At 35.5% G+C, this 27,933-nt stretch overlaps 3 protein-coding genes across 4 annotated transcripts; 1 reads left to right on the plus strand and 2 right to left on the minus strand.

Moving 5' to 3' along the window:
* Positions 1–1,957: 1,957 nt before the first annotated feature.
* On the minus strand, positions 1,958–11,705 carry LOC108988914 (zinc finger CCCH domain-containing protein 5). Its single transcript, XM_018962311.2, has 9 exons — positions 11,221–11,705; positions 10,965–11,117; positions 10,736–10,867; positions 10,445–10,603; positions 6,401–6,493; positions 5,951–6,067; positions 4,257–4,331; positions 3,815–4,035; positions 1,958–2,971 (listed from the first exon to the last, which is right to left on the minus strand). The coding sequence occupies exons 1-9, from the start codon at positions 11,590–11,592 to the stop codon at positions 2,086–2,088; spliced, it is 2,208 nt and encodes a 735-aa protein (XP_018817856.1). The 5' UTR covers positions 11,593–11,705; the 3' UTR covers positions 1,958–2,085.
* A 3,115-nt stretch (positions 11,706–14,820) lies between these two features.
* On the plus strand, positions 14,821–19,073 carry LOC108988941 (NADPH-dependent pterin aldehyde reductase). Its single transcript, XM_018962361.2, has 5 exons — positions 14,821–15,115; positions 15,406–15,475; positions 17,143–17,336; positions 17,814–17,986; positions 18,716–19,073. The coding sequence occupies exons 1-5, from the start codon at positions 14,888–14,890 to the stop codon at positions 18,783–18,785; spliced, it is 735 nt and encodes a 244-aa protein (XP_018817906.1). The 5' UTR covers positions 14,821–14,887; the 3' UTR covers positions 18,786–19,073.
* Positions 19,074–20,326: 1,253 nt separating this feature from the next.
* Positions 20,327–26,951, minus strand: LOC108988922 (chloride channel protein CLC-c). Of its 2 annotated transcripts, XM_018962322.2 has the most exons (7): positions 26,560–26,951; positions 25,381–25,581; positions 24,418–24,595; positions 23,104–23,366; positions 22,262–22,531; positions 20,935–22,063; positions 20,327–20,735 (listed from the first exon to the last, which is right to left on the minus strand). In XM_018962322.2, the coding sequence occupies exons 1-7, from the start codon at positions 26,766–26,768 to the stop codon at positions 20,646–20,648; spliced, it is 2,340 nt and encodes a 779-aa protein (XP_018817867.1). In that variant the 5' UTR covers positions 26,769–26,951; the 3' UTR covers positions 20,327–20,645. The 2 variants fall into 2 exon arrangements, with proteins under 2 accessions (XP_018817867.1, XP_018817868.1); XM_018962323.1 differs by lacking the exon at positions 26,560–26,951 and having other exon boundaries at positions 24,418–24,600; positions 25,381–25,491.
* Positions 26,952–27,933: the final 982 nt, after the last annotated feature.

A 27,933-nucleotide genomic window follows, 5' to 3' on the forward strand; every position in this document is an offset into this window, starting at 1 on the left:
GAAAAAAAAAAAAAAAAAACAGTTGAAAGAAAAGGGAGCTGGGGACGCACCTTTCCTGATCTTGGGGAGTGGCACAACAATTTTTCCTGAATGGTAGGTGGGGTTCCTGGAGCTAGTGGGCTGGCAACGGTCACAAGATTTAAAATTTGAGAAACAAAAGCTTTTCAAAGATTCCTTTTAACGGTGCTCTTGGAAGAGCGTATATGCATTAGATTATACATGGACACAAAAAGCAAATCCGTGAGCCTAACTAAGAGAGGTTTTCTGCACTTGACTAGCTTCATGAAGATGATGAAAGCTGTGAAGAAGCTTAAATTCTGGTCAAGAAAGAAGAGAAGAAAGAACCATGTCCATGAGCCCTATTACCCTCCCTCAACATGTCATTGTTGTCACTCATACTACTCAACTCAGCCATCGGCTCCACCCTTACCGCCATGGCTTGACCTCGAGCAGACCCGTCACCCCATTCCATCACCTGCGATCCATGCCCTCCCAGATTTAACCTTTCCAAGTCAAAATCAACTACCCCAACAGGAGATTGTCTTCGAAACGACTTCAATTATGTATCCGGTAATGCCTGCTGCCACCACATCTTATCAGCAGTACATGGCTCCCAATCCTGTCTATGGCGTGCCTCTTGTGCAGACAACTAGAAGAGAGAGAAGGGCTGGATTTTTTGGGTGTGTTGTAGACTTTGGCATCCATCTCATCCGCTGCTTCTGTCCGTGTGTTCGCATTCGAGAGGTTTAGTAAAAATATTGCAATGAGCAAATTATCATCTTGCTCAATTTGGGACCAACAAGGTGCAGTTTAAATATCCACTCTTTCAACACTAAAAGCTTTTATATGTAGATGTCTTGCTCAAATTTGTGTTTTCTTCCTTTTCATATAAATTTATTTTGAAAATGTTGCAGTTTTCGATTATGCTACCACTATTGAAAGAACTTGTAATCCTTGTTTATTGTATAATTTTAAATGTAACACGTGGATATTGATAATTTTACATACAAATTATGAACGGGCATTTTTGGATTTGAGCAATGCTACATAACCTTCTCAACCTTCACACACCACATTTTTTTAAAATTTTAATTTTTTTTTAAACTAATTCAATTCTTCTATTCTTTATTCATATATTAAATATTTGATGAAAAAATAAAAATAAAAATAAAAATTTTAAAAAGTATAGTGTGTAAAAATTGTGTGAATAGTAAGAAGTTGTGTAGATTTTTTCTTATCGCGGACAGATTTATTACGTGCAACACAGAGAGGGCCAATTCAATCTTAGTTCAAAGAGTCATTTTGTTCACAAGGCTTCATCGCTAACTCGGAAAGCCTTACGTTGGACAACACATTTGTTTGCAATGTTAAACATGTATATGGTCTCAAGGATATACTCTCGTCTATCAGTGATGCCTTTTGCCTGTCCCGTTGTATATGGAAAGTGAATAATGTGTTCTGGTTGGTGTCTTCAGAGAACACAACTGTTTTGAAATGGACATCTTTAATCCAAAAAGAATAACATAAGGAACCGAAACGGGTATATATGCATTTTCAAGCCTTTTGACTAAGAAATATTCAGACAATCCCTCCCAACCAACAAACCAACAAGAAGCTTGCCCGACCCTCTCCATGCTAGCGGGAATGCAAGAAGGCAGCCTAAGACAACAATGGACCGCTTTGTTATGAGTTATGCTGTCAGCAGCATATCCCACCAAGGAGATACTCCTCTCAATGGATTTATTTATTTCATTTTTTTTTAAAGGGGGTAGGGCAGATATAAGAAATGAAGATATAGACAAGGTACCTTCAAGTTCTAGAACTCCAAAACGAGTACATTATCTAAAAACTCAGGGCCTGTGAATATTAAAACTAGCTGCCTGAACTGCTTAACTCACCGCTCAACAATCCCTTCTCGAGCCTTCTTCTAGACCAGACTTCCCTACACTGGATTCCACGCTGTGACGCTTATCTTTCCAACTTTTTTGCTGATTCCCTTTCATCATCAGAGAAATCTGACACTTCATTCCAGTGTCTCGTACATTTCCTTGTTCGACTATGGTGTTTTTCTCCATCACTGCCTGACTAATCATTCATAAAACCAGTATCATCGGCCCTGCTTGTGCTATCCCCATGATCATCTGAGATGCTGTCCTGTTCGGAGCCTTTCTGTCGTCTACTTTGCTCTCTATCACTATTGCTGTCCCTATCTAACCATTCTCCTTCATGATTTCCATTCTTACTGTCCCCATGATCATCCCGACGTTCCACTTTCCTCTGGTGTCTTGAGCTTTTCCTCCTTTTTCTATGATGCCTGTCTCTATCTCTATCTCTATCTCTATCTCTTTCCCCATCAGACCAATCTACACCAGTATCATGAGTTCTGTTCTTGCTGTCCCAATGATCATCTGGATACTTCACTTTCCTATGGTGTCTTGCACTTTTGGTCATCTGACCATGGTATGTTTCTCGGTCTCCATCTCTTTTTGACCACTCTCTCCTACGGTTTTCTTGGTCCTCACAATCATCCAGGAGTCTAGCTTCTCTGCTGTGTCTTGATCTTTTCCTAGCATGACGGTTGTGAGTTTCTCTATCTTCACTATCTGACCAATCCCCCTTAGATTCATCTCCACATGATCTGTGCTTTTTATCCCCGTTCTGAGATCTCGAGCTTTTGCTTGCACTACCATGGTATCTATCTCTGTATCTTTCTTTGTCCCCATCCTTATCCAGCCATTCACCATCAGAATCTGTATCATGAGTTCTGCTCTTCATGTGATTAGTTTCTTTTAAGTTTGTATTCTCTTCATACATATCCTCACCAAGAACTTTCATTTGCTTTCTATCATCACTCGCATACTGCCTCCACCGTGTGCTCTTTGGAACATCATTACCACTGCCATTTCTTCCACTACAGCTACTGCTATTCAAGAAATCCATCTCTCTGGATTTAGATCTTCTTGAGCAAGACCTGCCATGGATATTCAGGAAACTATTGATAAGCAGAAAGAATCATGCAATCATCATATGAACACTTTGAAGAGAAGCATCTGATCATATAGAGAACAAATTCTCGTCGAGGGGTAGACTGACTTATAATACATACGAATTACAATATAGACAAGTTGGATGATATGGAACAAAAAGTCCACAGTTAAGAGTATGACAAATAGGCACCATTAAGAAGCATTAACACCAAAATCTGGAAGTCAAACTTTGCCTCCAAGAACTGGATTTTATTTTAAATGATCATAAAACCATAATATGCACAATTTAACAAACAAAGACAATTAAAAATCGGCTCCTCCAATCAGAGCTTTATTCTAACATTTGGATAAGTTGTGTTTGCTCACTGTATGGTGGTATTTTTTAACATTATAGGAAACGAGATTTACAAATTAACAACCAACAGGGCACCGTCTACAGATACTTCTTCTATAATAAGATCTTTCAGGACCACATGCATGTGGCGGGTCTTGTGCTCAACTCAAAATCTCACCCTCTACTCTGTTCTTACAGGGGGGAGATGATCATAGGCCTTCTAAATCATTAAAATGGTCATACAGCTTGTTAGGAACCCTATCCCATATCACATTTCATATGGGGAAATTGGAAGAAACAAAAGACATTTCTAATAGTTAAAAGGTTTTGATGAAAATAAATTACAATCCACGTAATCTGGTTGTTTAGATTGGAAGAGTGGAAGGGATATTTCATCAAGAAAAAATTGACTCAGAAAACATAGCTTAAGATATTCGCTTTCACAGATACTAGGTACCACATGTTCATCCACCAAGGAAAAATATGGGCACACCTGTCTACATCAGTCATCATCTTGCTAGAGTGCCGCCGATGCCCCAAATTTTCTTGTTCCACCTGTTTCTCGTGCCCAGCTTCATCATAATAACCAAATAAAGCAGTCATCTTTTTCACCCAATATTTTGGAGGTGGTTTATCACAATCAGCCCATTCATAGTCTCCGCCAGGATTGCGGAAACAGTGGATAAAATTGCAAGCAGTTCCATGAGAACATGTCTATAAGGATGCAACAAGGATGTAGTCAGGAAGAATGAAGAGCAGGACTCAAAATTAACATCAACAAGTGATTCAAGATCAATAATCTTATTTTATCAAAATCAAATTATTAAATGAATGGCACGTATCTGTCCAAAATAAAAGCACAATGGAAACCAACAAAAGACAAAAAAGAGTACATTACTGCCAAAAACAAAAACAAAAAGTGGGGCCAATTATACCTTGAACCTTGACTTCATATACTCCCCGCATATGGCAACCTTCCATCTGGTCAAATTGACAAATTCACAACTTACCTGCCAAAAGCAACACGAAGATCAATAAATGTGATACTCCATGTGATAAGAGGTTAAGGTAGGTGGTTTATGAGATCACATATTGTTTGGGAATGAGAAATTATTGCTCTTTATAATGTTTCAATAGGACTTCAATTGTATCATTGACTTGTTCTTTTGGAATATAGGTCATGTGGTTTGGGCCCTCTATTGGGACATTACAAATAGGACTGTAAATGAACCAGTCTGTTCAATAGCTCGTTCAGTACTCGCTCGGTTAAACTCGAATCGAACTCGACTCATGAAAAAAAAAAACTCCTTCGTGAAAGCATACCTGCTCAATTTGTAAATGACACATATCCGACAAAACTCGACTCGACTCGACTCGACAAAAGCTCGTTAAGATCCGCTCGTTTATGCTTGAGTCGACTCGTTAGCTAGACTCAATTAAAACTCATTCATATATTGATAAATATATACATACACCTATGTATATATACATATATATATATGTATTAGCTAATAATATAAGCATACCACTTTTATAATTAAATATATAATATGTAATCTAATTTTTTATGTCTATATAGTGAATATACTTCATAGGTGTATTTTATAATTTGTATAATAATCAGTCGATAAAATTTAATAATTTCATATACTAGTATGAGGAAATCATTTATGAAATAGATATATATTATCATATTAGGTGTATGTATTAATAATATATGTAGGCATATAATATATTGTTATTTTGGATAAATATCAACTAGTTAGATATCAATTATTTATAAATTTTTTAAAACTTTATAATTCAATAGAGGTTCTACTTGTTAGTAGTATAAATTCAATATTAGATCTTTTATTTATTTAATTTATTAATTATTAAATATTATTCAAAAAATTAAAAAAAATAAACAATTAGAGCTTGAGCTCCACTCGACTCGAACTCGTTTGTGGGATGAGCTCGAGTATTTTGAGTCGAACCGAGCTCAGCAAGCCAAAGAAAGGCTTAGCTCGACTCGATTACAGCCCTAGTTACAAATGGTATCAAAGCCTATCACAACCAGAAATGTGGGACTTGAGCCGTGCCACCTACAACGGATAGGCTCAACGAAGACGTCAGGAATTTAAAGGGGAGAGATTGTGACACCCCATATAATAAGATGATAATGCGGGTCATGTATAAGATCCCACATTACTTGGAAATAAGAAGTTCTTGCTCTTTATAATGTTCCAATGGAAGTTCAATTGTATCATTGACTAGTCATTTTGGAGTATAGACCAAGTGGTTTTGGCCTTCCATTAGGGCGTTATAATAAAACACTCACAAGAAACTACCACTGAACAAAATTAGTGAATAATTGAGTTCAGGAAGCTAAAAGACCAAAATTAGTTGAATAATAGAGAGGTTAAATTATGAAATTTGGTCCTAGGTGTTGCTCTTGTATATGTCTCATGTACTTGGGTTATGCCTATTCCTCATCAATAAAAACTCAGATTACCAAACAAAAAAAGATTGAAATTTGGTAGAAGGTATATCCCACTACAGAGAGAACCAAGAGCTCATGCAACAGCTAAAATAAGGAGAACATGGTACTTATATTTAAGAGACTTCACCTTTAAGGTAAATACAATACCTGTTTCCCAGCAAAGTACCGGCCATTACTAGAATGATAAGCAAGAGCAGCTGAATCGAGTGACTTATATTGTATGTAGACATTTCCCCGTAAATGGAACGAGCCATTTCTGCACACCTGAAAAAGACATGACATTTGTTATCCTAAGACAAACCATAACTCCCAACTACCCATAGTTAGCACCAGAAAATAGTCTCCCAGAATAGCTATAAGCAGCTAATGGAATTCATAATCATCAATTGTAAATAATTAACCAATATGATCAAATTCTTCAACAAATAAAAAATTGTAATATTCCTCAACTCTCAATAAACACAATATCCCAAGATGGGAGTTATTCCTCAATAAAAAATTGTAATATTACTCAACTCTCAATAAAAACAATATCCCAAGGTGAGAATATGTTAATGGAATAGTGGGCAAAAACAACACTAGGACAGTAGCAACAACCTTAAAATTCACAATTTCCCCAAACTTCAAGAACTCTGTGTGCACATCCTCGTAAAATTCTTCATAACAACGTTCAACCTCTTCATCAGTGTACTGGAAACAAAAATTGAAAAAAAAAAATAAAAGAATATATTATCAGAGATATAGACATTAGCTGTAAAAAGAAACAGATGGTAAATCGTGGTACTAAGATTTCTCAAATCCACAAAATGAGTCTGCATCCTCCACAAAAACATTTTGATAGGTTTTTAACTTTGACTACTATTCAAGATATTTAGAAAATACAAATTAGGCAGCCATGGAGCCAACCTAATTCGAAATGGACTAAAATTAGACTAAAACGAGGTAGAGCAGTCACCTATTGGGAAGAAAATAATGCAAAAGAACCATATACAATTTCCAGTAACGTTGGATTCTCTCTCTCTCTCTCTCTCTCTCTCTCTCTGTGCACACGTGCAAATGCTAAAGGAGGAACTTTTTGAAAGGTGAACATTGCAACTTTTTATTCATTTGAGGGAGCAAGATATCAGTTCTGGTAGTTTGTTGTGTAAAGCATAAAACACCAGTTAGTTGGAGGGTAAAAGTGTATTTTCCCATATTATGGCCTATTAAGAGAAGTGACGGGTATTCTCTTCCTTCTTTTCATCTTTAGCGTAAGTAAAGAAAGTGCCAAGAGGGATGGCGACCTACCCTTGATGGTCTTGCTTTTGACGCCATTGAGCCGAATGATGTATCTCGGATGGACAGGGCCTTTGAGGAGGCGGAGGTTTACGATGTAGTGATGAAAATGGTTAAAGACAAGGCATCGGAGTCTGATGGTTTCTCTATGGACTTCTTTCAAACTTGTTGGGATGTGATAAAAGAAGATCTTATGCGGGTGTTTCTGGAGCTATTCTCGGTTGGAAAATTTGAGAAAAGCCTTAACACCACATTTCTTACATTGATACCAAAGAAGGTGAGGGCTATGGAGGTTAAGGAGTTCTAGCCCAAAAGCTTAGTGAATGGGGTATAGAAGATAATTTCCAAAGTGCTAGCGAACCGTCTAGGTGAGGTTTTGGGGAAGATCATTACAAAATCTCAAAATGCTTTTGTAAAAGGGAGACAGATTCTTGATGCGGTTCTTATTGCCAATGAATATCTGGATAGTAGATTGAAGGCTGGCACAATGGGGATCATTTGCAAGCTAGACATAGAGAAGGCGTATGATCACGTTAACTGAGATTTCCTTCTCTACCTTCTTGGGAGGTGTGGTTTTGGGGAGAGGTGGCGGTCGTGGATTCGTGGTGCATATCAACGGTGAAATTCTCAATGTTGATAAATGGCAGTCCAACTAGTTTTTTCATAGCACACGAGGCCTAAGACAAAGAGATCCGTTGTCGCCATTGTTGTTTGTTATTGTGATGGAAGCGCTTAGTAGGATGACCTCGGCATTGGTTAATAATAATGGTTTCGTGGATGGATTTTCGATCAGAACCTCGGAGAGGGGAATCATTAACATGTCTCACTTGTTGTTTGCATATGATACACTTATCTTTTGTGAGGCTGATCAAAATCAGATTCGAGCATTGAAGGCCCTGCTCCTTTGTTTAGAAGCAGCATCCAGGTTGAAAGTGAACTTCGACAAATCAGAGACGGTGCCTATTGGAGGTGTTCTTAATCTACGACAACTCGCTTTGGGGTGTAAGATAGCCTCACTTCCTATGACTTACCTTGGCCTTCCGTTGGGAGTTCTTTCGAGAGCGTCTTCTTTATGGGACACAGTGGTTGAGAAAGTAGAACGGAGACTGATGGGATGGAAAAATATATATTTGTCAAAAGGTAGTAGGATTACGTTGATTAAAAGTACTTTATCTAACCTACCAACTTATTTTTTATCCTTGTTCCCTATACCTGCAAGTGTGGCGGTTCGAATTGAGAAACTCCAATGTGATTTCTTGTGGAGTGGAATGGGAAAGGAGTTCAAGTTTCACCTTGTAAAGTAGGAGAAGGTATGCCGCCCCATTTCTAATGGTGGTTTGGGCATTAGAAGTATGAGGATCATAAGGAACTAGAAGCCGTGTGGAAATTAGTGATTGAGAGCAAATATGGAGGTTTATTTGGACGGGGGGGGGGGGAATGGTGCACTAAAGAAGTAAGGGGGTGTATGGAATGGGTTTGTGGAAACACATTCGAAGAGGATGGGAGGTCTTGACCAGAGACACTAGACTTCATTTGGGTGAGGGCTCTAGGATTAAATTCTGGAGAGATATTTGGTGCGATAATAGTACTCTACAAGAGATATTCCTTTCACTGTTCAATATTGCTAGTGCTAAAGATGCATTAGTGGCGGAAGTCATGGAGATATCCAGGGGCAGATCTGTTGGAACATTATCTTTAGTAGGGCGGCACAAGACTGGGAAATGAGCAACTTTGAAGATTTTTACAGCCATTTGTACTCCATAAAACTGAGCATTCAGCAGGAAGACTGGTAAAGGGGTATTCTTGGTTCGCTCTTTTTATAAGGCTATCACACAAGAATCCAAAACTCAGTTTCCGTGGAGAAGGCTTTGGAGACATAAAGCGCCTCCCAAAGCAGCCTTTTGTTTTTTCATGTGGACAGCCTCATTGGGAAAGATTCTCACAACCAAAAACTGAGGAAACGAAGGGTAATCATTGTAAATTGGTGTTGCATGTGTAGAGAAGGGGGCGAGTCTGTAAATCATCTCCTACTACATTGTGAGATAGCTCGGGTATTATGGAATGAAGTGTTCAGTAGATTAGACTTGTCTTAAGTTATACCGGAGATAGTAGTGGCAATGCTGGCCAGCTGGACAAATCTAAGAGGCATGCAACATATTAAAGCTGTCTAGAAGATGATCCCTATATGTATTATGTGGTGTTTATGGCAGGAGCGTAATGACAAGACATTTGAAGACAATGAGAGATCATAGGAGGAGCTGAAAGATTTATTCTTTAGAACACTTAGTACTTAGGCCATTGATATTTACTTCAATGGCATGGACCTACATGATTTTCTTGTCTATAATGTGCCTATGTAGCAAAGGGCACGCCTTTGTTTTTACTGTTTAGAATTCTGTATATGGTTCTGCCTATTTTTTTATCAATAAAATTTGTTTACTTATCCAAAAAAAAAAAAAAAAAAGTGCCAAGTTTATCCTCTTTCAACTATAGTAGCTTGCATGCTCAAACCTTGCGAGGGAATGGTCATTATCAGTAGAGAGCTGCATTATTCCCAGAACACAAACAACTTGTTAAGGAATAGTAACTTGCATACAAATCAGAGTAAGTTGGCTATCAAATTCTATAAAGAAAATAAATCTAAAATATAAAACCGAAATTTGAACCATGTTTACAGAGGTATGATATACAAATAAACGTCGAATCAATAGAGACAATTGAATCTACAATAAATGCCACATAAACAGAGACAATTGTATCTCACCATAATAACTACGACTGCAGAAAGTTAGGATTTACAGGCATGATGAACAAAACATGTCACCAAATCAAACAGAAAGAGAAAAAGAAATGAAAATGCAAAGGAAGCTTAAAAAAGTGTAATAATATATGAGGTTAACATTTTCAAGATAAAAAAATAATAAATAAATAAAGGGATACTGTAAGATAACCACCCTTGGACCGGCAAGTAGGATACAAAGGAGCTAATTTCTTTTACTCCAACCAACCAAGGCCAAAACCATGGACCTTCATCGTAGTGAATCTTGAGATGGATTTCTGATTTAAAGTCAAAGAACAGCAATAATAATTCTAAACGTCAAAAAGGACTGACTCAAATAATTGCTGATATAAATTCTATGCATAGTATACCTATAAAAAATCTATGCAGAGTATAAAATTAACCACAGAAAGACAGACAGGAATAACAAAGTTTCTAATGATAACATGCCTTTGGGATCCTAAACAAATAGCACATTTCTGCATTAGGATTTGTGTGGCAAATCTTGCCCTGTTAAATGATAGTGTAGAAGCTTTCCATAATTGAAATCAGGATACAAGAATCACATGAAGGCAGCATTTACAGACCTCAAGCCCCTCGTCTTGCTCCCAGGCAAGGCCAGGACCATTGTACATATTCCTGATCAACAGTGTAAATGATTTGTCGGGGTAGAAATGAACTCTGCTGCAACGCAGACCAAAACGGCATGCACCGGTTTTTAAATGGAAAGGACAATGGGCTTTATCCTGACAAAGATACAAGTACACAATTAACAGATTAGATGCTGATTGTTAATAACGAATATAAACACGTGCAAAAGACATCTTGAACATAAAAATTGAGAACTATACGCTCGCGCGCACATATGTATGGCTTACCTGTTCGGTTCCAAAATTAGGAACTTGTTGAGAAACATTCTTTAAAATATGCTCTGCCGAGGATGCATTCTTATAACTAGAAAAAGCTTCAGACTGTGGAGGAAGAGGATTTGACGTAGGCCTATCAGCATTCTGCAAAGGAAATTATAACCTCCATGATTGAAAATCTTCCCATCCAAAACTTAAAACACAACCACAAAGCCAATTATCTCAATTGAGTTGATGATACCTCTTGTCTACTTTGTTGATTGGCGTCCTTCTTTGGAACTCTGACCCTTTTCTTCTTCACAATTATTTCATTTCCTTGCCATATGATCTCTGCAGGCCCTTCTTCTACATACTCCCAATCATCATCCTCATTAAACTCGTTTTCATTCTCACCCTGCCATAAAAGAAGAGAAATTTCCATAGAATGATTTTCTTTTCCTCATTCCCACGCTATCTCAACCACCAAACAGAACTCATCCAAATATAAAACCACGAACCTGTAGTCTTTTCGACTTTTCTTCTTCCAGAGCCATCCTTCGCTCCTCCTCTTCCTTATTCTTCTTCTCCATGGCTTCAATCCACGCCCTCTCCCGATCCTCGAACTGCTTCCTCTCCCTCTCCTTCCTCTCCTTCTCCTCCTCCTCCATCACACCCTCCCTCCTCTGCTCCTCTGGATCGTTCAGCCTCGCCTCCTCTTCCTCACGCTCCTTCTCCGCCATCTCCTTCCTAATCTGTTTCCTCTTCATCTTCTTCTTCGCCTTTCTCTTCTCCTTCCGGCTCATTATCTGTAACAAACCCTCCATTTTAACTGTACACTCTGCTTCGTCGTCGTCTTCTTCTTCTGCTTTGTTGGGTACAGGTTCTGCCATTAGTTCCTTACTTCGGGACGAACGCGTTTTCTCCGAAATTTTGCCGAGAAAATTTAGAGGTAAAAAGCTTTTCTCCTCGCACCGACGGACGGAATCATCGATTCCTTTCTCTATTCAAGGCGCTCGTAAAGCACACCGTTTTAGCCTCTAGATTTTGCTACTCCAAGTTATTATTTTATTTTATTTTATTTTATAATTATTAACAAAGTGGTGTATTTTTTTAATATTTAAAAGAAACAAAATGTAATTGCATCAGTGGACCGTGGTAAGTTTAAAAAGACAAACTTATGGGACGGAGTAGCAATACCATATATCTATTTTATTATAATAAGTGGATATTTAATTATAAATAATAATTTTTATTATTTTTTTATTAATTTTTATTGTTTTTTTTTTAAGTTTGTTAAGTCTTATTTTACTAAAGGCCCTTAAAAGTTAAAATTCTTGATCATTTGAAATGTAGTTTTTTTATAGAATTTAATAAATGATCATGTTTTACCAAAATATCTTTAAGACTATTAACCATTTGACGTGTAACTCCTTTATATAATTTAATAAATGATTATGTCTTACTAAAAGACCCTTAATAGCTCTGCGGTACATTCATTTTTCTTTCTATTTGTTTCAATTTTTTTAAAATAAAAAAAATTAAAATGACTTTATTCTTTAGAACATAAACACTTTAGAGCATTCTCATTATAAAATTCAATTTTAAGTAAATTTAACTAATAAAATACTTAAAACACTCCATATAGAATATTAATTATTATTAATATTAACATTGAATATTATTAAATTGATTATAATATAATTATTATTAATATTTTAATTAGTAGAATTTTAAAATGTGATAAAAATAAAAATTAAAAAATGATTAAATTAATAATATTTTATTATTATATAGATAATAAATAGATAATGATACATAACAATGCTCATATTTTGTTGAAATTTATATTTTTTTTTAATCTTGATTTTTTATCTTTCTTTAATCTTATATTTTATTTTTTCAAACAAATAAACTATTGACTTTTCACTTTTTTTTTTTATTTAAATTATTATGTTAGGTGCACCTCGGGACTAACGCATCCAGAGTCGTTTCCTAATATATATATATATATATATTTATATATATTTTAGATAATCATTCTTATATAATAAATAAGACTAATGTTATAAACTATACTTTTATCACATTTTTATCTCACTATATAATAAATGCATTGTCATTTATTATTATTATTATTATTATTTATTTTATTTTAAGGGATGCAAAGGGTAAACAAGTCGACTTTACGTTTAGAAATTTTTATTAAACTTGACTATTTCAACTTATCATTACATTTTACGACAAAAAAACTCATTTATTATTTAGGCAAATTTAATTTTGCTGACACTTAATTTTGACAAAACAGATATCTATGTAGACCAATCTTGAAATACTTATTTTAAATACTTTAGGTTAAAAAATAAAGATAATACTACCAAAATAAAATAGGAAAACATTTGACTTTATAAGAATATAGAATTTTACGCAAACTGTTTTGTTTGAAAATTAATAATAATTTTTGTTCATTAATTCCTTATTTAATAAATAAATCCAATTGAATTCGAGCTTGATTTGATTAACTGATCCCAAATGTGACCAAAGTTCTTTTAAAATTTGTATTTTAGCATTATAATTTATAATAGTTGGGATTGAAGAGTTTTGCAATTAATTCTTCTATTAAACTCTCACTAAGGGCAGGTTTGGAGAGTGAGATGAGAATTTTGTGTTTTGTTTTGAAGTTTAAAATATTATGTTTTAATATTATTATTGTTTTAGAATTTGAAAAATGTGTATTAGGATTTGAAAAAATTGAATTGTTTATTATATTTTATATGGAAATTTGAAAAATGTGTAATGATGAGATGAGATGAAAATTTTATGTTTTGTCTTGTGCTCCAAACCTGTCATAAGTGTTCAGTGTCTCGTATCAACCACTTAAAATGTGACGTGTGACATTAAAAACGACAAGTCATAAACTCTATTAAAGATAATACAATATAGCAATTTTAAATAAAAATTATTTTAAAAAAATTTTAAAAAATCTTAAAAAACTAATAAATTAAATGGTTAAACAAAAAGAAACAGTCCTGCGCAAGAGGATGAAAGGTGGGGGCAATTCCTCTGGTATGGTTCGAGCCCATCGACTTGGACCACTTTAATGGGGATCGAAACGACCCAAACCGCCACAAAGATGCGCGATCCCAATTGGGCCACCAGCCCTCCACTCAAGTACAAGAATAAATAAAAATAAACTCGAAACAATGAATAAATCAATTTAAAGCAGCAACAACAATAATAATAAAGTAACGTTAAATATAGGTACTTAGTGTGTAAATTTGAGTACTTATTTTAAAAAATAGTGAAATTTATGATTAAAAATTTAATTTTTTGCGTATGCATATTATAAATATAGTAATGAGAAAAATTCTCTTCATGATTTGTACATTACATATTATACTTTATTTATTTTTATTATTTTTAAATTAATAAAAGAATCATTTGATAGTCTATCCGACACATTTGATAAGTGCATTCTCATCTGGTGTCCCAAAGCACCACTTTTCTTATAATTTGAGGTTTATTTTACGGTTTTGATAAATATAATCCCTATATCCGAATCTCTATTTTAGGAAAAATATTTAGGAGATAAACAATAATTTCTCAAACATAGGAAATGCTATTCATTTCCTAAATAATTTTAACAATATTTTATTATAATACATAGAATAATTTATTCTTCCAATCATCTATATTTTTTCTCATACTCATATTTATTATATTTTTAAATAATAATTTTAAAAATAATTTAATTAATTATGAAAATATAAAAAAATTAGTTTTAAAAATATTATCATATCTACAAAAAATAATTTAAATTTTTGTTTAAAATAGTCACTAAAATAATAGTTCAAAATATAAGAAAAAATATTGAGTAGTTAAGTTTATAAATGAAAGTGAGAAAAAAATAATAGAAAAATATTATTTTAATAGAATAAAAAATGAAATGTAGAGAATTTTTAAAAAATAATAAAAATTTAAGAAAAAAAATTTAAAGAATTTACTTTTTAACCAAATTATATAAAATTTTACGGGGATTGAGATGAAAATAAGGGATTTGAACGGCTGATTCCGCTCCGTGATGTGTATTAAGCCACGCGTACAAGTGATCATTTTCATCCACAAGAATCGAAATACAAGAGATTAGAGAGACAAATCAATAGGAAGGAGAAAGAGCATGTATGGTATATGACGACGCCGTATACCGGGATGAGCGCAGTGAACGGAGTGGGAGGAGGGAGGTCTCGGACCGTTCTGATTACAGGGGTTAGCAAAGGGCTTGGGAAAGCCCTTGCCCTAGAGCTCGTCCAGAGGGGTCACACCGTCATTGGCTGCTCCCGCGCCCACGACAACATCAACCCTCTACAATCCGACCTCTCATCACCCGAAAAACACTTGTTCCTCAACACTGACGTGGTCTCTCTCTCTCTCTCTCTCTCTCTCTCTCATGCTTTGAAATAGCAATTGAATTTTGAAAAATTTGGCCTTTTTTTTCAACTTATTTATTCTTTTTTAATGTTTATCTGAATATTCTAATAAAAGGTGGTGCTAAGAAACCATTGAATTTGAGTTGTTGCTTACCCTTCTACATATATTTTTTAACTAAGATTTTGGTAGTTTCCGAACGTTTTATTCATAACCGCGGGGATTTTTCTTCTGGATGAGTTTCGAATTTGTTACTAAATAACCAGATTTTTTGTTTGTAGAGATCTAATAGCAGCGTTGAAGAGCTGGCGCGTGTTGTGATGGAGAAAAAGGGGGTTCCCGACATCATAGGTATATATTTTTACTCGTAATTCTGCTTCTTAATTTCTCGCTTGACTGTGCTTAAGCCTAACCCTTTCTATAGAAATTCTCCCTACTTCTTTCTCGTGAAATAGTTATAAATGAACATAGGATTTTGGTGATTTCTAGAGGCTAGAACAACCACATTCTGAAAGTGTGGCGTGATTCTCACTGAGGTTTCACCTGAATCATTTCATGTCACATAAAAATGTATATATTAGTTTTCTCTGTAAACGCAATTCTAATTAATGTGCCTCAATTCGAGTCACACCTAAAATGCCACGAGGCATTTATTTTCTTTGCCGGAGTCCTTGAAGGTATAGGCTTTGTCGGCAGTGCATTCACTGTTTTCATTCGTAACCGTTTTGACCATCTTTTGTTTTGCCTAAGTGTGTCGACCAGGAGCCTATAACATAGAAACAGTGCTGACAGCTAACATCTTATACTAATAAAGGACTTTAACTGGGAATAGTTTATCCTGAGTTATGCAAAGATGTCCACTCTTTTGGGTCGATGATTGCCACAACTGAAAAGCCTGGCCAAAAAATAGTGGATTACACTAGCAAAGAATGAAAGTAAAAATTGGAAATACTAGTTGCGCATTAGAAGCTACAGTTGAGTGAAGAATAAAACTATAATAACATTGAAAGATATAAACATTGAAGTGAATCTCAAATTCAAAGTGCGAGATGTACTGGTTGGTGTGATTCTCATTCGATTGTTATGTACTGAATGCTATCAGATTATTATTTTTCTTTTTCTCGTGAATTATCTGTTACTTGTAAAATTTTAAGTATCCTATTATTTTTTTGATAAGTATCCTATTATTTAACTTGGATTCAAAGTTCAAAGGGCTTACTAGACGCTTATCCTTCCCTTTACATGGATTGAGGCACCCTGCCTTCTGCTTTGGCCTTTTAAAACTATGGCACAGGCTGAAGCAGAACTAGATCATTCTCTTGAGTTTGACATTTTTTATTCAACATTCTCCATGTACCGTTTATAGTTCATATACTGTTCCGTTTATGTCCTTGAAGATACCAAGGTATTTTAATTGATTCAATACCCACAAGTAGGGGAACTTGAGGCCTTAACTCTATACTTTGTGGTTTTGCAGATCACCATCACCTTTCATGGCACTGTCAGTGCACGGTCATATCATGCACTTTTTTAACTGCATTTGTTGAATTTCTAGTGTGTAGGCACCTTCATGGTCAATACAATCTTCTATGCTCTTTAGTTGGTCTGGTCTGTGCATAAAAAATATTGAGATCTAATTGGTAGATGCATCATTTGAACTTTTCTCTTGGTGATAAATATGTAATTATTTCATTTTTACTACTCGAATGTGCTAATCATACAGGGGCAAAGATTTTTAATGTTTTTTCTTCCCATTCTTGACTCAACTCTCTCCTTCAGTGGGATTTATGTGTTTGGCATTGTAAGGGTTTATGATTTTCCAAAGAAAAGAGGGTTTTACTACCTTTTAAACAACTATAATGCTTGGTGGCAGTTTACTGGCTGGTGCAGCATGTTGGTTGATTGCAGTCATCTTGTCTTTATGTGAGGTTATCCTATGTTTTTTTGTTTCTTTTGGCTGTTGCCTGGCATTTATTCTGATTGGTGTATATTCAGGACTAATATAGAGGTAGTTCCAGTAAACAATGCAGGTACTATCAATAGAAACAACAAGATCTGGGAGGTTCCTGAAGAAGAGTTTGATACTGTTATTGATACAAATGTAAAAGGAACGGCAAATATGTTGCGTCACTTCATCCCTCTCATGATTACAAGGAAGCAGGGAATTATTGTCAATATGTCTTCAGGGTGGGGAAGATCTGGTGCTGCCCTGGTAAATTGACATGATGCTATCACAAATAAAATGTTTTCTTTCAGTCTTGGTTAGATGGATGCACATTTGTAATAAATATGATAGCCCTATTATATCAAAATCCACTAGTAGGATTTTTTATTTCTGAAAACACCTACAAAAGTCTCCATGCATGTTCTGTCAATAATGTGAGGATGCTTTAGATGGACAAGAAGTTGCATTCTACAACTTTTTGCCAAATAGAGCGGAGATTATCTCCTGGAATTTATGTTATCCTTTTCGGATCATGGCTGGGGTGTTTGCCAGGTTACTTTGAAAAGGATAGATAACCCGCATATGATGGTTAGTTTTTTAATAGACAAATGATGAGCATACTTCTACACAAAGCTATCCTGAGTTTATCAATAGTTTTATCTTGTCTAAGTCTTCATTTCTTGATGACGTTGGCATCTGGGACAGTATGTTAATCCTTTACCAAACCTGATTGTACTTTAACAGGTTGCACCTTATTGTGCGTCAAAATGGGCAGTTGAGGGTTTGACTAGATCGGTGGCAAAAGAGTTGCCTGATGGAATGGCTATTGTTGCACTTAATCCAGGTGTGATCAACACTGATATGCTTGCCTCATGCTTTGGCAATTCAGCTGCCTTGTACCAGGCACCTGAAGCATGGTATACATTTTCATCTTATATGATAATCGTATATGAGTTCTCTGAAAGATGTCTTAACATCTGGACAATTTACTGGTGCTTCCATTCTAATTATCCAATCTAACAAAAAAAGGTTAAAACTTATCTAAAATCTATTATTTATCCAATCTTCTAGCAATGGATTTCTGGATATGAAACCTACGAAAGTGCAATACTTCATCTGATGGGTAAATTGCAAAGCTTTTGAAATTACAGGGTAGATATCAATGCAGTTGAAATTAAGGTGAAGTCAAACTGTGAGGTTTACTATATGTTCCCTGAAATTTAATATGCATATAACCATGTTAATGCAATTCCTTCATTTGTTTCTTCTTAATAAAAGACAAAGATTACCTTTAAAAGTCACTTCCAGGCACAATAATTATTCGTTTGAAGTTTTATTGGTTTTGTATCAAATATATTGCCCCGAGCCTCTGAGAAGCATGGCAAAACATGTTAACACACGTGGGTTAAACAAACAGGATGCATCATACCTATTTTTATCAAATAAGAATATTGCTAGCATCCTCTATGACAATTTATAGGATGCCATATTTTCTCAAAGACATATTACTGGGTAGGTTTGTGTTTATCTGTCTGTCTTACATGATATCTCCATGTTGTTTTTCATTTTCCCCAAGTTTGTTGGGACTTTGCCTTATTACTGTAGACTGAGCAATTTTGTATTTCTCATTCAACCAACCCTATCAGGGCTTTGAAGGCAGCTACAATGATACTCAATCTTACAGCAGCAGACAACGGTGCATCTCTCACTGTTTGATATAAGTATCTACTCAACATACTAGCATTGATTTTTGCAGATACCGTGATCAGAAGCTTGGGACAACTCAAGCCAGATCTTTTTTTCTTTTTCTTTTTTCCTTTCCTTGTCGAGTTTGAATTTCTTGTTTAAGAAACTCTTTCTCAGCTTATAGATTGCTCTTGATAGGTCAATCACAATCTTGTTTGCACTTAATATTTGCAATTTGTAGGGAACTGTTTTCCCCTTTCATGTGGGACTGGGGAATTCTTTCATAGTTAGAGATAATGACAAACTGTGGTTCATGTACATGTCACAATAATTTTCTAACAAAAAAAGGGATCATAGAAAATTAAGACAACGGATGCTGGATACAGTACCCACGAGTAATGACCCGTAAATAAGCATAATTCAATTGTACAAAGTTTCTGATGCAATTTATTCTTACCACATTAGAAAGCAGTTTCTTTTATCTCCAATATTAGAGGTAATGTTGTTGAGGATAAACATAGTAATTGTTGTGGCAATTTTCTGTTGATAAGTAAATAATCATTTAATTAAAAAGCGATAAAGGCGCATATCAAGTACTTTTTTTTAATTTATATATATATATATATATATATATATATATATCGGGAAACCTCTCTAAGGCAAGGCCTTTTGGATCTATCGTTGCAAAATAAACTCATGTCTCGTGCACCGTATCTTTAAATTTTTTTTATATAAAACTGGTTAAATCGTTGTCTTTTTACTGGGATGTAATCTTAAAGGATTGTTTGCACTTATAAGGTGTTAATTTTGAAGAAAGTGATATTCCAAAAACTAAACCTTCAACACCTCAATGTGTTTCCAAGTACTTGTAACAAGTTTAGTAGCATGTTTTAACTTTTATGTTTTGCTATATAATATGATGAAGTTGAGATATGTTTATGTAAGGTTGACATGGCGGCCCCAGGAAACGGTGTCAGTAATAAGTCTGGTCTGCCTACCCCTTGTAGAATCTTATTTTGTTGAATAAAGATATGAAAAGAGAGTGCGTATATCTTATAAAAACTCATTTCAGTTTTTTAATTAAACGAAGAGGAGTCGTTATGGTACTTTTGGAAAATTTTGTTCATATATATATATATATATATATATATAAAACTTTTATTAACTTGTCGATTAAGAAATCACAAATTTTTCTGGCTAAGTAGTTTGGGTCATTGTTTTGTGTTTTTTTAAAAGGAGCAGCTTCTTCAATCATTGGCTGGCTATAGTTATTTAGCACCAACATTATCCTCGTTTATTTTCACAATCTATCTCAATTCATATAATCTCATCTAATCATTATAATTTTTTTAAATTCTCATATAAAATAAAATAAACAATTCAATTTTTTTAAATTTTAAAATAAAAATAATATTATAATAATATTTTATTCAACTTTCAACTTTTATTTCAATTCATCTCATCTGTGAAAACAAATATATATATATATATATATATATATATTACACCTTTAAATTACATGCAGAGCGTTTGATAAAATAATTTTAAAAATAGTTATAGAAGCGTCATAATTTAACAGAATGCCGGCAATTTAATTTCCTTTCATCTAAAAATGCAAAATCAACATCCAGCGTTCTTGTTTCCAGAATCTACTCCGAAACAGATTTCCTTGTAAGTAAACACTGAGCGGACACAACAAATTCATATTAACATATGCTTCTTTCTTCAAAAATAAGAAAAAAAAAAAAAGTCGTTAATAAATTACACACATCGACCTTATATGGCAAGAATATAGAAACGACCATAACAATGATAACAGATAACAATGGTTCGAAAATGACGACAACGCCGTTTGATACCAATATACACTTTCTGAGTAGATTGCTCGTTCTACTTGTGAGGGTTGAAGTGTGGGTAAAGTCCCAGTATATGCTCCATCATGAAGTCGTGCCTTGTCAGGATTCCAACAATTGGAGGCCTCTGCAAATGTCAAAAATCCATTAGCGGTTGTTATGTGTTTGTTTGGGAGCTAACATAAAGTAGACAAAGGGAAACAATATATGTTAAAAAAATTATATCGAATCCCTATGAATTGGATAAATGCAAGCTAATTTTCTTCTATGCTATATATATATATATATATATAATAGAGAGAGAGATAGAGAGGCAGACAGATTACCCCGGGTGTCTTTGGCACAACCAGCAAGTGCCTGAGGCCAACCTCTCGAAAGAGAACTGCAGCTTTAGCTAGGGACATTGTCTCCACTACTGTGTATGGAGACGTATTAGTGATGGGATGAAGATCAACATACATCTCCATTTCATCTTCCTTAATGTCTATATCCTCCAGCTTGACCCCCTTGCCTGATCCTGCCTTTGCAAAATCGTGGGCCTTGAACCTCGACATCATTTCGGTTCCAGTCATCACCCTCTGCCTTGCAAACTTCTTTCCTTTAAGTAACACCAGCAGATGTGACCTCAAAACAAGCCCACACAACTCCGGAGCGTCTGAGAAAGGTGGTTCATTAATCACAGGGAACCCGTTATGCCTCGTTATTTTTAGAGCATGTAATATATTCCCCACTTTTTCAACCCCAGAAAATGTAACTAATGGTCCAGAAACAACGTCACTTGCAACCAAGTGCCTCATGTATGGTTCTGCATGGGCTTCCATGTAAGGTAACCCCTTCATCTTAACAATTTGGTCATAGACACCCTTGTTGAAACAATCAGCCACAGTTTTTGAAATAAGCAGAACTAGCATCACCAATGGGAGCATCAATAGATCATTAGTAAGTTCAAGAAGTATCACACACAGAGAAACAGTCATCCTCATGGTGCCCCCTAGGAAGGATGCAGCTCCAAGTAGGGCAAAGAAGCCCACATCAAGATCAGAGAGAGAACCCAGGAGATTCCCAAGGAGGCGTCCATAAGAGGCCCCAGCAAGTATGACAGGGATGAAGAGCCCAGAGGGAACAGCAATTCCATAAGTTATAATGCCCAGGAAGTATATAGCAGCAAAGAAAACTATTAGAGTCGATAATTGAAATTCCTTTACAGAACCAGAGCTAAATAGGTTTCGAATAGCATCATCATTGGTATTCATGAAGAGGGAGGCAAGGTCATTGTAATGGTGAGGTGGACATTGGAAATTCTTGTAGTTCCCAGTGCGACCTACTGTGGGGCATTGATCCTCCAAGTGAGCAGGACAAGGAATGCACCGTGATAACCATGGTAACCCATAAGAGCAACAGGAGGTCAAAAGGGAGATGGTGATGACGAGAAGGACTTTAAGCGAAGGACCTCTCCTGCAATTCATTCCCAACAATCAGAAAAAAGGAACTTTTGAGAGCCGCCAGTGCAGTAGGTCTACAGAAATATTATATATACATATAAATGTATTGTATGTGTGTGCCTCTGTATGTATGTTTAATGTGAAAGATTATATAGGGAAAAAGTATAACCACAAGTACGCTTATAATTTAAGGGGAATTTCTAGGGCATACTCATTGATGATGCTATAAGTTCGAAGAACCTTGTCAACAAGATAATTGTAAAGGCTCCCAAAAATGCCTCCAATAACTCCAAGGAATATCACCGCAAGTAGATCTGGGACGCTATAAGTGGGCTTTGCTGAATTGACATCAAACATGATCAGGCCTCCTTCCCCAAATAGTCCACATTTTCCACCCCGACAAAATACCATGAAACCCCTCAAAACTACTGCTACTACAGCTGTTGTAAAAAATGTCCTCCAAAGAAGAGCACTCCTCCACCTAAAAGTTAAATAAAAGAGAACACTAATTACATCAAGAAATAAGGGAGATGCGGACCTCAAAATCTATTCAGTCAAAATTTGAAGAGAATCAGTGAATTTACCTCCACTTGGTTAAGTTTTAAGGCAAACTTTCTGCATTGGAATATTGGAATTGCTAAAATTATGCAACTGGCTTTCAAAATTGCTAAAATCTCTCCCAGGTTTCATGAGATATCAAATTAGTTTGTTAAGTTCGAAGGAGTAATGAAAGTAACAATGTTCACAAGCATCCCATGTATTCAGACAAGTCCAACTTTTTTTTATTCCTACGTTTGTCTAAAATAATCTGTCTATTGTGTACAGCAGACGAAATCAAAGTATGCCAAGACATTCCAATTAAATTAGGTTCTATGACTGAATGGAACAGCCAAATATAAACTCAAAAATAGAACAAGAAAATGTGGAAAAATATGATTAATCTGAGGTGGGCTATCACAAAATATGAATGTCTTTACACGGTTCACAGTGAAAATCTAGCTGCTGATAATTATAACACCAAATATATATATATAGGGAGAGAGAGAGAGAGACCATGAAGCTGCTTCTTCCAGTGCAAAGAGAACCCCGCCAACCGGGGCACGGAAGGCAGCTGCTACACCAGCAGCAGCACCACAGGTAATCAAATCCCGCCGGTCCCGATCATTTTTGAAGTATCTAAGCCACTTCCAAGTCAAACGATACTTGCGAGAACCACCCTGTCCAAGTAAAGAGGCTACGCAGGCACCGGTGTGTACCATAGGTCCTTCCTTGCCCACAACAAATCCAGCAGCAACTCCAAAAATGGAACCAAAAATCTGCCAAAATTTGATGGCGTAATTATTACAGACTTCTTTTCACAATAGCATACTAACTTTAAGCTGGCAGTAGGCTCACTATTCCAACACTTCTAGCACATAAAAAAACTCCTTTTTATCTGGTACAGAAAATTATAAGGGCACCCTAAATTCATCTTTCTTAATTTAGGTTTCAGGGTTGGAGATCTTTTATTTTTTGGGGTGGCATGGGGGGGGGGAGGGGGGGGTGTCAAGAAGAACGGAACACCATTGGAGATTTAGAATTAATATTTCCAATAATGACAATATTTTCCACTTAATTATTAAATGAAGGATAAATATTGAGTACCAACTTAAAACAAAGGTCTGAAGGCACTTGATGTTCCTGTTGGGACACAACCTAGTGGTCTATGGACGAGCATGAGATGAGCTAGGTGACTCCTTTGCAATGGGACCCAAAAAAGTAGCATTAATATGTTATATGATACATCATGCATCCATAAGATAGGTGGTAAATTCATGAACCCTTAAGCAGAAACACTCATTTCAGATAACTCCATAGCTAGGAAATAACTTGATTAAATTTGCATAAATCTTCTTCTCTTTTGAACGGGTACCATATATAGTTGTTCCTTGGAGTGGTTGCATAAGATTTTGGATGGATACATTTGTCCATCCCATGGGAAATTCGATTACATCTATAAATTTTTTCCTGAGTATTTTACTTGCTGTCATGATGTCATCCAACTCACTCACCTAGACATTTCCTATTTGTACAATTGATTGATTTCTCAATATTCTCCTTGGCAGGCTTGTTGTACATATAGTAAGCATCAATATGCTGCCAGGGAGGGGGGGATAATTTTTTTTTGGCATAAAAGCTAATAGGGAAGCGTTAAAAACATCCATATCCCTCCATAAAATGTCCTTTTCGTATAAAAACAGAAAAAATGCCCATGAATTTGATGGTCTTCCAATTAAATGGATAACCAGTTATTCCTTATACGTGTGCACCCTTGCACTCACATGCACAGAGAGAGAGAGAGAGAGAGAGAGAGATTTTGTTACTCACCTTTACAAAAAGGGTGCTTGGAGCCAATATAGAATGAGCATCTACACCATTGAGGTAAGCTTTCACCTCAGGTATTCCAGAGCCTGCTGCTGCAGGAGCAATGTAGGCACAGAGGGCTGCTGCAGCAGTGGCAAGAACCATGTTACAACCAGCATATGCCACAAATGCCTGATAATACCTGCACTGAAATTAAGATCATGCATAGTTACTAAATTTACGGCTAAAAATTTATATTACAGGTATTCCTAAAGCATGAAAATCTTTGGAGCATATAAGGTTAACAGTTTTCTAGGACAACAATTACAGTCTGGGATTTCTAATGATTTGAGCAGAGAAATTTAACTTTTTGAAGCAAAAACGATTAACATCTGTGCATGAAATTCCTCCTCTGACTTGGAAATAGCAAAGGCCCTTTAAATGGAGTTCTGTATGCTTAAATTTGCAAATAATTATTCTTCGTTGCTCATTTCCCATTTATCCTAAAATCCCATCTGTCTTGCATCATGGTTGTAGCTGAGCATGCACTCAAACATCAACAACCTTATGGGTAATGCAATGCAACAGCAGTGAAAAAGCATTGACATTCTGCACGCTACCAGATTGCCAGGTGAGTTTGCAAGACGTATGCATCAACAACAGAAGTACAACACTAGTTGGAAAATGAAAAAAAGGGCATTGGTTCAAAAGGACGCTGAGATATTTGCAAATATAAATCTGAAAGTTTATTTATTAAAAACATCTGAATTTGAAGTTCAAGTCTTTAAGATTGACGGAAAAGTATTACATCACAGAAAGATAACGATTTGGTTATCCATATAGAATTTCAGGTAATACTACTGCTACATTATTCCAAACAAGAAACAAAACATAAATGCTTAATACTGAAGCATATGGTAAAGTGGGTAAAGACTCGGTTGCATTAAGAAACTCCAGTTGCATCCAGCTGGTGGTAAGTGGACTTACTTATCTTTAAGCATAAGGTTGTTGGTCAGCAGAAGTTTGAAACCGGCTAAGTTCTCAACAGCAATGTTATTAAAGATGCCAACGAGCCCTGTACTTAAACCGATAAGGAGTGCAAGAGTCCATTTACAGAAAATATACTGAAATATCTCGGTTTTTGTTCTAGACCTCCAATCTTGCTTAAAAAGATCATTCTCGATAATCCTATAAAAAAGGAAAAAGAAAAACAGTGAGGCAGGCATGTTTTGAATTAAAATGCAATCCTATAAAGAGCTGTAGCATACTCAAGTCTCTAAACCAGAACACCACGAAACATAATCTGCTAACTCATTTCCCAGAAGACCCAAGGGCGATTTAATTTCAATTTTTTTGTAGTATGTATCATGACCAACTAAGTGAGGCTAAAAGAAAAGGAAAATGACATAATAAAAGGACAACGCAGACATACTTTCCACGCACTTCACTTCTTTTGTGGTTTCTTCCCATTAATGGACAAAACGTAGTCTTAACTAGAAACCCCGCTTGACTTCTTCGCTTATTATTTGATAATCAAAATACGCTTAATAACTCACAAGATCTAATCAATTTTATTTATATTCCTCCACTTTCTAGACACCCGGAAAAAAAAAAAAAGCTAAAAAAATGAAGAATAAAAGAAACGAGGAATACTCCTAGAAGAGGCTTTCAAAACTTCCTTTCCTTTCCCTGCATTTTCTAACCACCCATAGCGGAAGATATTCAAAACTTGAAAAACAAAAAAACAAGCTAATTAAATGAGATCCCACACAAACCAGTGCATTTGTATATACGTCCAAAAAAATTAAAAACAAAAACAACATGCTAAATATTAACTTACGGATTATAACTAAGTTAACAACTTAAGTAATTGAAACATAAAATAAATCAGTTAAAATGACGAGTTTCAAAAGTTTACTTTTTATTTTGTTATTTTCTTCTATTTTTTAGGGAACCAAACAGAGAAGTAATAGAATGATGGAAAAACGAAGGAGAATATATAATGAAGATGGACAAAGTAATCTATTAGACATATATAGAAAGGGGAAAAATAAAAAACACATCAAAAGTTCCCTCTGTTTGCCTGCTGGAACGATGATCAGACATAATGAAGAAGACTAAAAAAGAAAGAAGGATATGAGGAATTGATAGAGACAGAGATAGTACTCGTAATCAAGGCTCTCAATGGGGCAGACATTGGCACCAACAATAGCGAGCTGGGAGGTGTTGTTGGTCCTCCTGGTGAGAAGGAGAGGCTCTCTGAGGGAAGAAGACGAGGATGAGAGCGATGGAGCTGATCTCTCCCTCTGCATCCGAGCCCCAGCACCGAAGTCTATCTCGATGTCATTATCGTCTTTGCTTCGATCCTCACTCATCCTCTATCTGTGGTCGATTTGTTGAAAACTCAGGACGATTGTTGAGGCTGTGGAAAAGGCTTGGATTTGAATCTGTTCCGAATCTCTAGAAATCCTTTACTTTGATTTGCTTTGCTTACCTTGGTCCGAATTTTATGGCCATGAAGTTTCTTTTCTTTCTTTTTGTGTTTATTTTTATTTTTTCCTTAATTCTGCGTTTGATTTTTTATTGTGTTTTTGTGGATGGTGTTGGACGGATACGCTTACGTCATTATCCAAAAAACACGGGTGTCTTGCTGCTTATTACGTACACGGTACATACATTGATCACGAGCCATTACCGTCCATGGAACACGTGCTCTCACCCACCCAACACCCCTGCTCCGTTTTGCTTCTTGTTTTTTTGTTCCAAACTGAGATACTTGTATTACTCGAAATAACTTGGTCAAAAGTACAAAGCGTAAACTAGCTATTACAGACATGATAAAATACTAAAAGCAGAAAACTAGTTATTACATAATATTTATGGTAGATCCTTTCCATTATAAAACTCTTAACATATATTGTGAAATTTTAATTTTGGATATATCTCCAAACAATGAGTTTGTAGATGTCTATTGTGCACATCGATTCTGAGTCCAATAAATTTTAACTACTTTCCAGCTTTTAAATTTTGTAAGCAGTATTCTTACATCTCTAATCATACCTTCAATGAGCCAGTCCGAGATCTTGGTTGGATTTATCAGCGCTAAAATCACCACCTAAGAATCACCTTCAATGACAATATTTTTCCACTTTTTTCCGCTGCTAGTCTAATGCTTATTCTTGCTACTAGTGCCTCGCCACAGTTTGAATTACAGCTTCTTGTGAATTCCATTTTACAAGCTAAAATTTTCCTTGAATGGTCTCTGCCTACTGCTATAGTTGTGCTTCCTGAAGATCTGACTACTACATCAAATGATACATAGATTTGACCAATAGAAGGTGGACTCCATGTAGGACTATTACTATTCTCATTTCTTTCCCAAGCTCTACTGTGTTCTTGATAATTGTTGAGAACTTTTTTCACAAAAAGATTGATAGGAATAGATTGTGATCCATGAATAATTTGATTCCTATAATACCAGATACTATCCATGGCTACTACATCAGCAAAAATCTGGAAGTTGTGTGATTCTTTTGGAGA

Source organism: Juglans regia, chromosome 13 (genome assembly GCF_001411555.2).
Source record: "Juglans regia cultivar Chandler chromosome 13, Walnut 2.0, whole genome shotgun sequence".
Classification (NCBI taxonomy): domain Eukaryota; kingdom Viridiplantae; phylum Streptophyta; class Magnoliopsida; order Fagales; family Juglandaceae; genus Juglans; species Juglans regia.

Bases quoted from the DNA above. Each gene is read 5' to 3' on its own strand.
- LOC108988914 (XM_018962311.2), bottom strand. From the start codon at position 11,592: ATGGCAGAACCTGTACCCAACAAAGCAGAAGAAGAAGACGACGACGAA. The intron at 4,332-5,950 runs GTATTGTATTTA...TGCTTTTGGCAG, and splicing joins GGTACTTTGCTGGGAAACAG to GTAAGTTGTGAATTTGTCAA. The intron at 2,972-3,814 runs GTGTGCCCATAT...TATCCATGGCAG, and splicing joins ATGATGACTGATGTAGACAG to GTCTTGCTCAAGAAGATCTA.
- LOC108988941 (XM_018962361.2), top strand. From the start codon at position 14,888: ATGACGACGCCGTATACCGGGATGAGCGCAGTGAACGGAGTGGGAGGA. The intron at 15,116-15,405 runs GTCTCTCTCTCT...TTTTGTTTGTAG, and splicing joins TGTTCCTCAACACTGACGTG to AGATCTAATAGCAGCGTTGA. The intron at 17,337-17,813 runs GTAAATTGACAT...GTACTTTAACAG, and splicing joins GAAGATCTGGTGCTGCCCTG to GTTGCACCTTATTGTGCGTC.
- LOC108988922 (XM_018962322.2), bottom strand. From the start codon at position 26,768: ATGAGTGAGGATCGAAGCAAAGACGATAATGACATCGAGATAGACTTC. The intron at 22,064-22,261 runs GTATGCCCTAGA...AATGAATTGCAG, and splicing joins ACTTATAGCATCATCAATGA to GAGAGGTCCTTCGCTTAAAG. The intron at 20,736-20,934 runs GTAATCTGTCTG...TGACATTTGCAG, and splicing joins TTGTGCCAAAGACACCCGGG to AGGCCTCCAATTGTTGGAAT.